Source organism: Kogia breviceps, chromosome 14 (assembly GCF_026419965.1).
Source record: "Kogia breviceps isolate mKogBre1 chromosome 14, mKogBre1 haplotype 1, whole genome shotgun sequence".
Taxonomy (NCBI): Eukaryota; Metazoa; Chordata; class Mammalia; order Artiodactyla; family Physeteridae; genus Kogia; species Kogia breviceps.
Window position 1 is genome coordinate 84,349,479 of NC_081323.1, and position 16,417 is coordinate 84,365,895.

At 40.9% G+C, this 16,417-nt stretch overlaps 1 protein-coding gene across 8 annotated transcripts in view; it reads left to right on the forward strand.

Moving 5' to 3' along the window:
• Positions 1–16,417, forward strand: part of ZCWPW1 (zinc finger CW-type and PWWP domain containing 1) — a 57,682-nt gene that overhangs the window by 9,031 nt on the left and 32,234 nt on the right. For 5 of the 8 annotated variants that reach the window (XM_067012549.1, XM_067012553.1, XM_067012552.1 and 2 more), the window contains 10 exons: positions 745–835; positions 1,133–1,290; positions 1,501–1,623; positions 8,281–8,397; positions 9,131–9,251; positions 9,876–9,951; positions 10,356–10,460; positions 11,389–11,472; positions 12,072–12,138; positions 12,551–12,648. In XM_067012549.1, the coding sequence (XP_066868650.1) occupies positions 745–835; positions 1,133–1,290; positions 1,501–1,623; positions 8,281–8,397; positions 9,131–9,251; positions 9,876–9,951; positions 10,356–10,460; positions 11,389–11,472; positions 12,072–12,138; positions 12,551–12,648 (1,040 nt within the window). The remainder of the gene's footprint in view (positions 1–744; positions 836–1,132; positions 1,291–1,500; positions 1,624–8,280; positions 8,398–9,130; positions 9,252–9,875; positions 9,952–10,355; positions 10,461–11,388; positions 11,473–12,071; positions 12,139–12,550; positions 12,649–16,417) is intronic. The other 3 variants (XM_067012548.1, XM_067012550.1, XM_067012554.1) reach the window with 3 other exon arrangements.

Consider the following 16,417-nt stretch of genomic DNA (forward strand, 5'->3'; position numbering starts at 1 on the left):
TATGCTCAGGAATTTGATTTTAGAATAAGGAACTCTGTAGCATAGGTCGTGAGGCCTTCTCCATAAGGTGATGAGGCTAAGGACAGTGGTTTGACATTTGCAGCTATTCTTAGGTATACTTCCATTCATAGAGAAAGTTTGAGGAACAAATGATGTAAAACATGGTACATAAAATTTCTGTTATGTACACAAAATAAAAGTAACATTACCTGGCTATCCTATAATAGGCATATCAATCTGGAAAGGCTTGCAGAAGGATATAGATTTGTAGTTTTTCCTGAGAATTAAAAAACTTGAAAGTTGGAACTGCCCTGGTAGCACAGTGGTTGAGACTTCACGCTCCCAATGTAGGGGGCTGGGGTTCCATCCCTGGTTGGAGAACTAGATCCCACATGCATGCCGCAACTAAGAGTTCGCATGCTGCAACTAAGGATCCCATATGCCACAACTAAGGAGCTGGTGAGCTGCAACTAAGTAGACTGTGAGCCACAGCTGAGGACCCTGCCTGCCGTAACTGAGACCTGGCACAACCAAATAAATAAATAAATATTAAAAAGAAAAAACAAACTTGAAAGTGCTATGGTGTGGTAAAAGTCCAAAGGTAAGCTCTTCCAGGCAACTGATGGGAGATATTTTAATGAAAGTTTACAGTTTGGAAATAATGGAGTAGTTGTTTTCTTTAATTGCTTCTCTGCTTATAGTATTTTGTTTTGGGAGGGATGGAATCTAGCCTTGATTTTGCAGAGACTTCCTGTGCCCAGCCTACAAGATGTACCCATTTAGACAAGGAACCAGGAATTGCTTCTTCTACTACTGATAATAATAATGCTGATGGGTAAGTTTATCCCAGTGAGGCGAATTGATCACAGGGTAGACTCAGTATTGATAAATGGTTATCCATCTATCTCTCTATCTAGTCATTTTTCATATCTCTATAGCTTTCTCTCATCTTCAGGAAAGATACTTGAGTTGAGTTGGGGAAAATAGGCCAGTAGATGGATAAAATGACCTCAGGAGGCCATAGAGAGCTTAAAATTCTTCTGTCCTCCTAACTTTTATCCTTGGGTTTTTTCAAAAGAGGGGTACTACACATTGCCCCTTTATACCTTTTAATTAAAAATCTTATTTGCAGAGAGAGGATAGTGGTACCGCATATTCTAGAGATTTCAGCCTCTCAGGAAGGTGGAGTAATCCCTGAGATAAAGACATCTAAGCCAGGCCAGCCAGATCCTGCACGCTCTGAGAAGAAATTCAGTAAACTCTTCTTAAGCAAAAGAAAGAAAGCCGCTCGTAAGTATAGCCAGATACACTTTGACACCTGGCTCAAGTACTTACTCCATGAAATTAGGGAATTGGACAGTGGGCATACTGATAATTTTCAGCCCAAGACTTGAAACTATTGAGCTATGATTCTTCTTCCTTCTTTAACTGGCCTTTACTATCTACAAAGATTCTCTTCTTCATCTCCCTACCCTACAATGTTTTCTTTTATCTTCCCAGAAGATGAGAAAATGGAGAAAGCCCAAAATGGACATGAGCACAGGCAGAAAGACCAACTGAAGAAAACAGTTCAGGATCATTCTCAGATCAGGGACCAACAAAAAGGAGAGGGAAGTGGTTTTGGTGAGTTCAGCCATGGTTTGAAAAACCTACTTGGGCTTGAAAATTGGAGGTGGAGGAGAGAGGAAAGGGTTGGGATGTTAGAGGAAATTCTTCAAAGACTATAATTTATCCCTCACAGCTGCTTGTTAGAGGATATGGTGCTGAGGAAGAGAGAGAACTATTTCATTCATTCAGTTATTCAGTCATATAATCCACAGGTGTTTGGTGCTTGCTAAGTTCTAGGCATTTTAGGAGGTACTGAGTAAATGCAGAGGAAACAAATATAAGCCTGTCGTGTGAGAGAGAAGCTTGTGAGGAAGGCCAACAAGAAAGCTAATGAGGTGGATAGACCTGGAGTCTGTCATACAGAGTGAAGTAAGTCAGAAGGAGAAAAACAAATACCATATGCTAACACATATATATGGAATCTAAGAAAAAAAAATGTCATGAAGAGACTAGGGCTAGGACGGGAATAAAACACAGACCTACTAGAGCATGGACTTGAGGCTATGGGGAGGGGGAAGGGTAAGCTGTGATGAAGTGAGAGTGTGGCATGGACATATATACACTACCAAATGTAAAATAGATAGCTAGTGGGAAGCGGCTGCATAGCACAGCGAGATCAGATCGGTGCTTTGTGACCACCCAGAGGGGTGGGATAGGGAGGGTGGGAGGGAGGGAGATGCAAGAGGGAAGAGATATGGGGACATATATATATGTATAACTGATTCACTTTTTTGTAAAGCAGAAACTAACACACCATTGTAAAACAGTTATACTCCAATAAAGATGTTAAAAAAAAAAAAAAGAAAGCTACAAATTGAGAGTAGTCCTGGAAAAGTTTCCAAGAAAAAGATATCACTTGAGCCAGATCTTGAAGTATAATTTAGTCAGACGAACTAAGGTGGGAATGGGGTCAGAGTGATAATTATTGGCAGAGTAATGGAGGAGGGCTAATGTTTGCAGCTTTTGGGTATTTTGGGGGGGTAGGAGGTTATAGGGATGGGGGAGATAAGGCTAGAGGCAAGTAAGCGCCAGATCTTAAAGGACCTTACAAGTCAGGCTAAGGAAGTTGGATTTTATTTTAAAAGTAAAGAGGAACCATTGACATTAAATAGGCAAAACTTGATAAGATTTGCATTTTAGAAAGCTTGCTCTGGCACTAACATGGAAGATGGATTGGCAGGAGAAAGACTAGACCCGTAGAAATAATTATCCAGGCAAGGAAGACAGACAATAGCAGTGAAGAGGAAGAGATAAAATTGAGATCTTTAGGATGCAAGATCAATATGATATGATTGCTGCTGGATATGAGAGCTGAGGAAGAGTGTGGCCTCTAGGATGGTCCTGTTTTCCGGTGTGAGTGACTGAGTGGATGAAGAATCATGATCTGAAGTGGAAAATATAGAAGAAAGAGCAAGTTGAAGAAGATAGATTGAGCTTTGCTTGAGTTAGGGGGTCTGTGATGAGATTTAGAGCTCAAGAAAGGGGTCTGGGCTCTCGGAGATGCAGATTCCGGAGTCATATGCATCAATGGGAATAGATGAAATTTTCCAAGAAGAGAGTGTTGAGTGAAAAGGGAACATTGGATAAAAACCCTGGGGGAACATAATGTTTAGGGTTGAGCAGAGGAAGAGCTACCCAGGGAGAAAGCTAAGAAGAACTAAGAGAAAGCTCAGAAAGGTAAGAGGAAAACTAGGAGAGTGTGGTATCACAGATTCCAGGGGAGGAGAGAATGTCAAGAAAGAGGGAGTGTTTAGCCATGTTAAATGCTACTACAGAGATAACAAAAAGAGTAAAGATTTGAAAATCAACAGATATCACAATTAGGAAATCATTAGGGTTGATTAGAGCAACCATAGCGGTTGGTGAGGGTGAATGGCAGGTTATTGTTGGTTGAAGAATAGGTACTTTTTTCAGTTAGTTTAGATGTGAAAACTAGGAGGGGAAAAAATAGTAAATAAAGGGGAGTGGGTATAAAGTAGATGGAAGATTTTTCTTTCTTTTTTTTTAGCTTTCTTTTAAAAGAAAGACACTTGACCTCTTTATTGTCAGCATATTTATATGGTGAGGGAAAATTGTTTATAGAGAGGGAGAGATTAAAGAAGAGAATGAGAAGAGAACCAGAGGATTTATTTTGAGTCAGAAAGGACACAGCCTTTCAGATTGGATGGAGGGAAATAAGGATGCATATAGATTTGTTTATTCTTTTAACAATAGTTTTTAATGCCTTATATGCCAGGCATTGTGCTGAGTACTAGAAATATATTAGTGAACAAAATAGATAATCCTTGCTGTCATAGAATTTACAGTTTTAGTGTGCTAGATAGATAACAAACAAATACATTGTGTGAAATAACCTTGGTTATTATTATATTGGGAAATTTTAGTATGATTAATAAAATAGATCATACAATATATTAATACGTTTAAAATTTTGAAAATAAGTAGACTTAATCTGGGGGAAAACAGGCTTGCACCAAAAAAGAAAAAAAAACAAAAACCAGAACCTGAAGATTAAGGAACAGTGGACTAAACAGTCAGCTGGTATCTAATAGGCATGCGTATATATACATAATTTGGATTATAGAAGAATAATATGGTTTGTACATACTTGAAAGAAAACTCTAGGAAGACTATGCAGGTACGAAACAAGATAGTCTAGGGCAGTAAACCACTACTCGTGTTGTAATGACATGGCAATCAGTATAAAGAGCTGGAGGTATAAGTCTCATTTGGGCAGTCGGGTGGTCTGGGTAGTAGTGTTCCATCTCCTGTAACTCTCAGTATTAAGGCGAGGGATAGATTTTAGACTGGGAGATGGAAGTTCACTCCTTTGGCAGTGCTTGTGAGTTGAATTGTGGTTGTAGTGACTGTAAGCCTCTTCCTATTAATCAACCACTCTTCCTGTTTTTCACAGTTGCCAAGGAGAGGTGGGTGCTCCTGGAGCAGGAAGTAGAAAGGGAGTATCCAGTAAATAAAATTTGCATTAAGTTCTGTGAAGGGAAGGAAAAGAATGTCATGAGAGGAAATGGTGGAGACCTAATTAAGATTGGGTCAGCTAGAGAAAGTATTTGTAAGGAAATAACATTTAAGCTGAAACGTGGAGCAAGGCTAGAAGTTAGCCAAGTGAAGCATAGGAGAAAGTTTTAGGTAAGGTGAAGATTGTCTTACTCCAGGTACTAAAAGAAAGCTGGAATAATTGGGATTCAGAGAACAAGGGAAGCAAGGCTGGAAAGTGGCTCTGGATAAATGTAAGGAGGTAGGCAGTGGCTAGATCAAAGACCATGTTACAAAGTGAGAATTTTATCTTAAGTGTAGTGGGAAGCCCTTGGTGGGTTTTAACCAGGGAAGTGACATCATCAAATTGATGTTTTAAAAGGATCCCTTTGGTGATTAATTGGAGAATGGAGTATGGGGAGACAAGAGTAGACCAGCTAGGAAGTTAGTGCTAGGATTCGATGTTTTGGTGGCTTGGATTAGGATGATGAAGGAGACAAGAAGTGAATGGTTTTAAGATATGTTTTAGAGGTAAAATTATCAGAACTTGGTAATGAGCTGGATATGGAGAGGTGAGAGAGAGGAGAGGGTTTGTCAAAGATGATCGGCTTCTGGCTTGAGCAGTTATGTGAAAGGAAGTGGGAAAAACAGTTCTGTAGGATAAGATCAAGCATTTGGGTTTGGGCCCGTTAGGTTTGAGATCGTTGTGAGACATCCAGATAGAGATATCAAAGAGCAAGATGGCTATAGGAACCGGGAGCTCAGAACAGAGGCTGTTAGCGTACTTCTGTGTGTTGTCAGGTGTGAAAATGGATTTCAAAGCTGAGGGAATGGATGAGCCTCAGGAGAAAGTGCAGCATGGGGAGTGAAGACCCATGATTAGGCTTTGGAACTCCAACTCAGAGATTTAGAGATTGGACAGAGAGCGAGGAGAACTCAGTAAAGGAGACTGAGGAGGGAGTTACCAGAAAGATGGGATGGGGAAATGGGAGAATGAAGGATCACAGAACCCAAGGAAGCTAGTGTTTCAAGAATGAGCGGTTGGGCTTCCCTGGTGGCGCAGTGGTTGAGAGTCCGCCTGCCGATGCAGGGGACGCGGGCTCGTGCCCCGGTCCGGGAAGATCCCACGTGCCGAGGAGCGGGTAGGCCCGTGAGCCATGGTCGCTGAGCCTGCGCTTCCGGAGCCTTTGCTCCGCAACGGGAGAGGCCACAACAGTGAGATGCCCGCGTACCGCAAAAAAAAAAAAAAAAAAAAAGAATGAGCGGTCAACTGAAATGCTCTTGACCTGTGTCTATGACATCAGCCTTTATTATCACAGAGCCACATCGTGAACTTCAAACACTGTTTTCAAACACCTCTTCTCTTCTTTCTAAGTTGCTTGAAAGGAAACTTGAAGGAACTGTATGTCTTTAAACACTGTCATTGGAAAGTTCATCCTAAACCATAAATATCTAGTTTTATAGCATTAGGATGATTTTCCCCCACTCATTTCCTCATTAATATTCATTATTTTTATAACCACCATTTATTTGATTGATCTCTGTTCACTTTTATGGTCCCTGACCCTTTCCCCCCACTCTTTTTTTTCTAGTCTTGCCAGGTCACCTCTGTAAACATCCAAAACTATCATTGGAAACTGTCTTTTCAGACTAATATATCATTCTCAAACCAGTACTTTATTCTTCAAAATAAAGTAATTGAGAAGGTGATCCATAATATGAGATATTGTGAAGGGACCCAAATATAAGCCAACGCTTTTCTGAGGGATGATTTTGGTGGGATGGAGGGCATCCCTTAGGTTTCGGCATTCAAGGTAAAATTTGACGGTGGGAGAGTGAACTTACTAGAGAAGCATATTGGTTGATATTGTTAGCTGTGAATATATAGTATACCAGCCGGTCAGTGATTTTTCTCTAGCAATGCTCAGTCAAATGAGTATAGGCACAGAAAAAGGAGAGTGGGTTCGTTCAGAATTGTGTTTGCTAGCTGGGTGGGAGGAAGGACAGAGGGAAAGGGAGTTGTTGATGTCTGCAAGAGAATCTAAGGAAATCAAACCTGCGTAAGTACAGAGTGAAGGAAAACAATTAATCTTAATTGCTACTAGATTGAGAGAAAGGTAGGGGCCAGTGGATTGGCGATCTAGATAACGTGAAAGTTGCCACAGGGGTCTTGGATCAAGTAAGGTGGAAGGATGGGGCATTTTTATCAGAGAGGGGTTTAGATAAGTGGTTCAGGGGAGTGGGCGGTCCCTGCAGATGACTGGGTGTGGCATGCAGGGTGGGAATGGGTTCCTGAGGTGAGGGGGTGACCGAGGTGGCATGGAGGAGAACATACGGGGTACCTTGTGAGTTACCCCTGTGGCTGTAGTGGTCATCTACGAGGGCAGGAGATGGAGAGGAGAAGACTGAACCAGATGCCAGCATCGTGACAAGGGTGATGAGAGGGCAGTGTAGTCCCATGGCATAGACCTTGAGGCAAGCAGGGTTTTATAGGAGGGAGGATAGTAATGGTCTGCAAGTGTCAATGGGGAGTAAGGACGGTGCTGACCCCACTTTCTGGTGTGGGGTATGTGAGAAGGACAGGCTCTTCTTAGAGGGCTTCAGCGGTGGGGTGGGGTTGGGTTGGGGCAGTGTCATTAGCACGTCAACAGATTTCAGAGGCAGAATTTCAGAGAAGAGATTGAAGACATGTGGACTTTTGTTGCTTTTGTTTGGAATCCCAAAGACGATAGTGGAAGAGTTTGGGAGGGAGAGAGGAGAGGCTGTGTGGGACATTGGGTCAACTTAGAAGATGTGGGGGTAGAGAAAGGTGGGGATGAGAGTTTGGAAGGTAATGGATAAAAGGAGTGTTTGGCCATTGAACACAGCCTGAAGTAAATAGTTTGAGAAACAATAGGCTTAAACCTGTCTTTTGGAGAGGGGTGAACTCAGGGCTGTTGGTCCCAAAGGCTGCAACTTGGTGATTTGGTGTCAGGTTAATTTGTTGAGGTTGAAACAGGAACTCTGGATGCTGTGCACAAAAGAGGTGCTGGTTAGTCCTTCAGAAGAACTTTTTAGTAGTGACATGCCCTCAGAGAAATGAGGCACTAGCCAGAAATATGCCAGACAACCTTTTTAAGAACTGTCGAGGGCTTCCCTGGTGGCGCAGTGGTTGAGAGTCCGCCTGCCGATGCAGGGGACACGGGTTCGTGCCCCGGTCCAGGAAGATCCCACATGCCGCAGAGCGGCTGGGCCCGTGAGCCATGGCCACTGAGCCTGCGCGTCCGGAGCCTGTGTTCCGCAACGGGAGAGGCCACAGCAGTGAGAGGCCCGCATACCGCAAAAAAAAACCACCAAAAAACCAAAAAAACAAAGAACTGTCGATACAGGAAACACTCCTTTCTGCCTTGGGGGAGGAGAGATGATAGCGTGGTATAGGAGAAAGATTGAGATGTGAGTCACACCTGGGCTCTAAGTTCAGCTTTGCCACCAATTTAGACTGATCTTTAACAGTCAGTTATCTCCTCTGAGCTTTTGGTTTTACCATTTATAAGTTAGGGATTGGATGAGTTGATCTCTAAGGCTTTGTGATTCTGGCAGAGGTGGTGGTGGTGGCAGGGAGTATATTGATTTTAATTAAATTGAAGAAGGAAGAACATATTTTTGAGTCTCTTATGTCAGGTTTTTTTCCTGTGACAGGTCAATGTCTAGTCTGGGTCCAGTGTTCCTCCCCAAACTGTGAGAAATGGAGGCGGCTACGTGGGAACATTGACCCCTCAGTCCTCCCAGATAACTGGTCCTGTGACCAGAATACAGGTAGAATGGAGTGGAAATTTTTTTTTTCCAGTTTTTATTGTTCGTCCCTTTCTTTCCCTGCTTTCATCCTTTAGATTAAATATGACAAAAGTATAGTTCGGACTCCAGGGGTCCCTGTAGTTAGTGTTTGGGGAGAGGGAGGGATTTTGCTGTCATGTCAAGATGAATCTGGCATAAAGGGTAGAGGAAGACACTCTGAAGAGCTATGCTGTGAGGAGAGTCCTGGAATCTCAACGTATGTTCTGAGTGAATTCCATCTTCTTCAGCATTGGTTTGAGCCTGTCAATCTGATTAGATTGTTGGTATTGGGTTGGCAGATAGGAAGGGATTTGGGATGTATGGGGAAAGCCAGTGAGAAAGATTCAGTGGCTTAGAATTCTAGAATGTTTGAAACTACTTGAAAGAGATTATGAAGTTCTAGTCTAGCCCAACTGTTTTACAGATGAGAAAACAGAATATCAGAGAAGTTACCTTCATGATGTTACACTGATGGAAGCAGGGTCAGACACGAGGGATGTAGGTAGAAGTTTGGAGTCTCTTTCTACAGAGCATAACGAGGCAATGCTCCTACTTCTCCAGGCTCTGGCTGCATTTCCTTCATGGGTTTCCCAGGTGTCCTTTTGGTCCTACCTGCTGCATATACCAATTTCTTCTTGTCCTCTCCTTTGCCCTCATCCAGATTTTCACCTTATGAGGCTCTTTCCGTCCCTTCATTCCTCCTCTCTTTTGGCAGATTTGGAGTATAATCACTGTGATATCCCTGAGGAGACCTGGACAGGGCATGAGAGTGAAGTGGCCTATGCCTCCTACATCCCAGGATCCATCATCTGGGCCAAGCAATACGGTTACCCCTGGTAGGGCGCTATGGCAGAGTCAGAGCGTCCCTCATGAACTTGGGAGTGGTAGATTCAAGCAGGGAGGGAAGGAAATGGAAGGGATTTATAATGGAAATGGTACCTGCCTTAGAAAGCGCATGGGTGAGGGAGAATGTAAAGTGCTAAGCTTGGAGGCTTTGAGAGAACCTGTTTTCTAGAGATTTCACAATGGAGGTGGTATCTCCCCGGAAAAAAGAGTTGGACAGTTCTACCCTGGACGGGTAGAAAGAGAAGAGTGGCTCTAAGATATTTTTTTAGACATTGGGAAATGAGAGATATACAAAGTAAAGAGAACAAGGAAGGGTGGAATAGCTTCTTTTTTGGAGATGTCCCTAGTCAGAAGATTTTGTTCTCAGGGTTGCCAGAAGGCCTAGAAGGATAAGATATTTTTACTAGGAAGATTCTGAGCTTCTTTGTACATTGATGGAAGTCACTTCAATCATTTGTTAGTGACCACTGTGGAGGGTTGACAGAGGGGTCTATTTTGGGGGTTCCTTATTTGTGAAACATATTGCCCTTTTATTTACATGTATATTGATGAGTTTGTGTTCTGTTCACCTAACCCCTTCTCTTCCATCCCCTTCACCCATCTGTCTTCTCCAGGTGGCCAGGCATGGTAGAATCTGATCCTGACCTGGGGGAATATTTTCTTTTTGCATCTCATCTTGATTCCCTGCCGGTGAGTTCTCCTGATTCAGGGTGGGTAGGTGCTCGGGTGAAAGTAATGAACAAATCCATCCTAACAGATGTACAGAGTTAGAAATATAGACATAGCCAGCAGACACAAGCGGAAACAGATTCTTAGCTAGAGTAACAAAAAGATATAGAAACAAATTTGTATCTAATTAAAATTTATTCATTACTAGAACATTTATGTTTTGATAAATATGCTTTGGTTAGGACTCCTGAGGTCAGGATGGAAGAACAATGGAATGAGGTGGGATATGTGGGTCAGGTTTAAAGAAACAGACAAGGCCCAGCCCCTCCTTTCTTGTGAATCCTCAGTTCTCCTGCCTTTTCTGGCTAGAGGGCCAAAGCAAGAAGAAGGACAAGAGGCTATAACAGAACCATCTTTTATTACAGTCCAAGTACCATGTGACATTTTTTGGAGAAACAGTCTCTCGTGCTTGGATCCCAGTCAACATGCTAAAGAACTTCCAAGAGCTATCCCTGGAGTTAGCTGGAGTGGTGAGCAACCCTCGGGGGTCAGTTGTGATATAGGGAACTTGAAAAACTAAATCTCCCCTTTATTAAACCTGATTTCTCCCAGGGGAAGCTGTGTCAGGAGAAAGTACATATCTGACCAAGTATGCAAGGGTGAGGTTATTCATGAGGTACACTTCTTTCTACTAGTATTGCAGCAGGATCATGATTTTTCTTAGTCTCTTCCCTATCTGCAGATAGAGGGCCTTCCTAAAGACCATGGTTTTCTACAGTTTAGCCAAAGCTGGTGTGTTAGAAATGAAGGCAGATTAACTTAGGGTTTCTCAGTCTCGACACTTGACATTTTGGGCCAGATAATTTTTTGTTGTCAGGGTATTCCTAGGCATTGTAGGAGGTTTAGCAGCATCCTTGGCATCCTACTGGCATCTAGCCAGTAGGACCCCTAACCCTAGCTGTGACAACCAAAAAATTGTCTCTAGACATTGCCAGATATAATCTGGGGGGGAAAATCTCCCCTGGTTGAGAACCACTGAATTAACTAAATAATATTTCTTCCCTATACTCACTTTGGGCTTGATGAGCCTTGCAAATGAGCAGAGGTTTAGGAGCTCAGGGACCTTAGAAAATCAGGCAGTGAGTACTAAATCAAGCAGCTGGATCTAAAGAAACTTGTGAGAAGCTTAGAAGTACAGTCATCTGAACTCCTTTAATTTTGCCTTTACAAATTTCCATGGGCTTTTCTTTGGAGAGGGCACCAAAATGTTGGTTGAAAATTTTGCTAGAAATTGATGAAATGTTTGTTTGGGTATAAGACGGGATTGTGTCTCTGAGCTCAAAAGATTAAGAATAGGAGTATCATATCAATACCAGAAACTGGAAATAAATGTAAAGATAATGTCTGGTGAGTAGCAGTTTGTTGGAGTCACTTTTCTGAAATCTTCTTTCATTTCAGAAAAAGTGCAGGAATAAGGACTGCAGCCAGAAACTGGGGGCAGCCCTGATGATGGCTCAAGAGGCAGAGCAGATCAGTATTCAGGTGGGAAAGTTTAGATCACATACCTGCTTCTCTTTGGGACTTGGGACACAGAGCAAGTTATGCATTTCCTACTGTAGAAAACCGGCTGTCCTTCTGCATTACACAGTCTTAGTCCTAGAACTAGTCTTTTCTTCCCAGGCCAGCTTCCCTTGATGCCTTAAATCATCCATTCTTTTCCCTACCCTTGGACAAATGGGATCTTTTCTCAGTCCACACAGGGACTGTTTGGTAGGGGGAATCCCACTAACCTATTTAACTTCGAGTCTCAGGTGTATGTACCTTATCTTCTCTGGAGTCAGTTTTTACCCTCAAATTCTGCTTTTGGGTGGGGTAGAGAATGACAGTGAATTTCCCCTTCCCAGTTATTAACTGAATTATAAACAAACTGGAAAAAAGTTATAATAATATTGTATATTATAATATTATAACATATTATAATAGTTAAGCGCTATAAAAGTCTACATAGAAAGTATGAAATTTCAAGTGAAAATGGTATGGAATATGAATACAAATTCTATAACTAAAATCCTTGAAGACAGAGGACAAAAATAGCCCCTGGGAGAGTAGTAGATGATGCTTTTGTTTCTTGGTTCCCTCAGGAGCGGGTTAACCTGTTTGGTTTCTGGAGCCGATACAGTGGATCTGACAACAGTGGGGAAGGAAACGGTAGGATAAGTAGGAGGTTAAAGACTAGAGAGAGAGGGAAGGGATTCCTTCATGAGGGCAGCAACTGAAGCTTTTATTTTATACCCAATATCATCAACCTAGTTCTGAATTCTATAATAGGAGGCTCTCCATGAATGCCACTGACCAAGTGTCCAGGATGGATGGATGCACAGATGGGTAGAGAGAGGAATGGAGAAAAAAAGGGAGTAGGGGGGGAGGGTGCATGTTGAATAGTGACAGGACTTTGAAAAGGGTGGAACCATGATAATCTAGGATCAGATTTCGTGGAGAAAATGTGACTTGGACCTGAAAGGCAGAATTAGAAGACTGATTCTCCGGGATCAGCTCCACTAACTCATCACCTAATTTATCGGATAAATTACTTAGCCTTTCCTTCCTATTCCTGTTCTAGACGTAATGCTCTCTGGGGCTAACAGCTTAGATTCCTGCTTGGAGAAAGAAGAGGAAGAGTCAGAGTTGGAGGAAGAGGAGGAAGAGCAACAGAAAAAAGTAAGTTTGATCTTGGGGATTCCTTTTAGGAGATTGCTGTAGGGCATCTGGTTAGCATGGATTTATATTTTCTAAGGAACCATCCTGTCCCTGCGTCACAGTAGCCCTGACTGGCTGGCTGGTTTTATCTCTTAGTGGGTCTTCAGGGAAGGAGAGTCTCCTCTTTCCTCAGTTATTCTCTCTAATATCTCATATCTCTAGGAACTTATTTTTTTATTATAATCTCAGTTCCTACTGTAGTTCTTCGGTTCCTACTGGAGCAATTTCAGAGAATAGCAGGTTGCCTCTCTTCACTCTCCTTTCTTCCCTGTGTGAACACTTAGGATATTCACTGTTTTATTTCCTTAGTCTGTTTTCAGGCATATGAAATGCATATATTTTTCATATTTAAAGACTTTTTAAGAGCAGTTTTATGTTCACAGGAAAACTGAGAAGAAGGTACAGATCGAGTCCCTATGTACCTCCTGCCCCCACACATGTACAGCCCCCTCTGTTATCAACATCCCACCAGAGTGGTGCATTTGTTTACAGTTGATGAACCTACATTGACACATCATAATCACACAAAGTCCATAGTTTACATTAGGACTCACTCTTGGTGTTGTACATTCTGTGGGCCTGGACAAATGTATAATGACACACCCATCATTATGGTATCATACAGAGTATTTTTACTGCCCTAAAAATTTTTTGTGTTACATTTACTCATCCTTTCCTCCCATACCCCTCAACCACTGACAACTACTGATTTTTTTTTTTACTGTCTCCATAGTTTTGCCTTCTCTGAAATACCATATAGTGGGAATCATACAGTATGTGTAACCTTTTCAGACTAGCTTCTTTCGCCTACAACTATGCATTTACGATTCCTCCATGTATTTTCATGGCTTGATAGCTCATTTATTAATTTTTTTTTGACTGGATAATATTGTATTTTTCTGGATATACCACAGTTTATTTATACATTCACCTACAGAAGGACATCTTGGTTGCTTCCAAGTTTGAGCAATTATGGATAAAGCCACTATAACTATGGTTTTGTGGGAACATAAGTTTTTAACTCCTTTGGAGTAATATCAGGGAGCTTAATTGCTGGATTGTATGGTAAGAGTATGTTTTGTTTTGTAAGAAACCATCGAACTGTCTTCCAAAGTGGCTGTACCATTTTGCATTCCCACCAACAATGAATGAGAGTTCCTATTGCTCCACATCCTTGCCGGCATTTGGTATTGTCAGTGTTCTGGATTTTGGCCATTTTAATAGGTGTGTAGTGGTATCTTGTTGTTTTAATTTGCATTTTCCTGATATATGATGTGGAGCATCTTTTTATATTCTTATTGGCCATTTGTATATCTCCTTTGGTGAGATATCCATTAAGGTGTGTGGCCCATTTTTAAATTGAGTTGTTTATTTTCTTATTGTTGAGTTTTATGAGTTCTTTGTATGTTTTATTTTATTTTTTATTTTATTGAAGTATAGTTGATTTATAATGTTAGTTTCATATGTATAGCACAGTGATTCAGTGCCATATATATATATATTCTTTTTCAGATTCTTTTCCCTTATAGGTTATTTACAAAATATTGTGATATATAGTAGGTCCTTGTTATCTATTTTATATATAGTAGTGTATATATGGGTTTTTTTGTTTTGTTTTGTTTTTTGTGGTACACGGGCCTCTCACTGTTGTGGCCTCTCCCGTTGCGGAGAAAAGGCTCCGGACGCGCAGGCTCAGCAGCCACAGCTCACAGGCCCAGCTGCTCTGCGGCATGTGGGATCTTCCCAGACCGGGGCACGAACCCGTGCCCCCTGCGTTGGCAGGCGGACTCTCAACCACTGCGCCACCAGGGAAGCCCAGTATTCTATATATGTTAATCTCAACCTCCTAATTTATTCCTTCCCCCTTTCCCCTTTGGTAACCATAAGTTTGTTTTCTATATCTGTGGGTCTGTTTCTGTTCTGTAAATAAGTTCAATTGTCTTTGTTTATTTTAGATAATAGTTCTTTATCATGAGTCTTTTTTCTCTCCGTCTGTGGCTTGTCTTCTCACTCCCTTGACATTGTTAAGGACAGTGTCACAGAGCAGAAGTTTTTAATTTTAATGGAGTCCAGCCTATCAATTATTTCTTTTATGGATTGTGCCTTCAGTGTTGTACATAAAAACTCATTGCCATACCCAAGGTTATCCAGATTTTCTCCTGTGTTATCTTCTAGCAGTTTTATAGCTTTACATTTTACACTGAGATCTATAATACATTTTGAGTTAATTTTTGTGAGGGGTATAAGGTCTGTGCCTAGATTAATTTTTTTGTAGTTCCACCACTATTTGTTGAAAAGACTATCTTTGCTCCATTGTATTGCCTTTGCTTTGTTGTCAAAGATCATCTGACTATATTTATCTGGGTCTATTTCTGGGCTCTCTAGTCTGTTCCATTGACCTATTTGTCTGTTTTTTTTTTACCAGTACCACACTGTCTTGATTTCGGTAGCTTTACACTAAGTCTTGAAGTTAGATGGAGTCAGTCCCCCAACTTTGTCCTTCTCTTTCAATACTGTATTGGCTATTCTAGATCTATTGTTTTTCCATATAACTTTAGAATCAGTTTGTTGATATCCACAGAATAACTTGCTGGGATTTTGATTGACGTTACATTGATTCTATAGATCAAGCTGGGAAAAACAAACATCTTGAGAGTATTGAGTCTTCTTATCTACAAACATGGACTATTTCTCCATTTACTTAGTTCTTCTTTGATTTCATTCACTGGAGTTTTGTAGTTTTCCTCATATAGATCTTGTGTATATTTTGCTAGATTTATACCTAATTATTTAATTTTTTGTTGCTAATATAAATGGTATATAAATGTGTTTTTAAATATCAAATTCCATTTGTATATTGCTGGTATGTAGAAAAGTGCTGAACTTTTGTATATTAACCTTGTGTCCTACAACCTTGCTATAGTCACTTATTAGTTTCTAGAGTTTTTAGTTGATACTTTTGGATTTTCTACATAGATAATCATGTCACTTGCAAACACAATTTCATTTCTTCCTTCTCAGTCTCTATACCTTTTATTTCCTTTGTCTTATTGCATTAGCTGGAACTTCCACTCTGATGTTGAAAAGGAGTGGTGAGAGGGGACATCCTTGCCTTATTCTTGATCTTAGTGGGAAAGCTTCTGGTTTCTCACCATTAAGTATGATGTTAGTTGTAGGTTTTGTGTATATATTCTTTATGAAGTTGAGGAAGTTCCTTTCTATTCCTTATTTCCTGAGAGTTTTTATTACGAATGGGTATTGGATTTTGTCAAATGCTTTTTCTGCATCTATTGATAGGATCACATGATTTTTCTTTCTTAGCTGTTGATGTGATGGATTACATGAATTGATTTTCGAATGTTGAACCAGCCTTGCATGCCTTGGATAAATCTCACTTGTTCATGGTGTATAATTCTTCTTATACATTGTTGGATTTGATTTGCCTTATATGTTGTTGAGGATTTTTACATCTCTTCATCAGACATATTGATCTATAGTTTTCTTTTCTTGTAATGTCTTTGTCTGGTTTCGGTATTAGGGTAATGCTGGCCTCATAGAATCAGTTAGGAAATACTCTCTGCTTCTATCCTCTGAAAGAGATTATAGAGAATTGGTAAAATCTGTTCACTAAATGTTTAGTAAAATTCACTGTGAACCCATCTGGGCCTGATGCTTTCTGTTTTAGAAGGATATTAATTACTGATTCAATTTATTTATTAGATATAGGCCT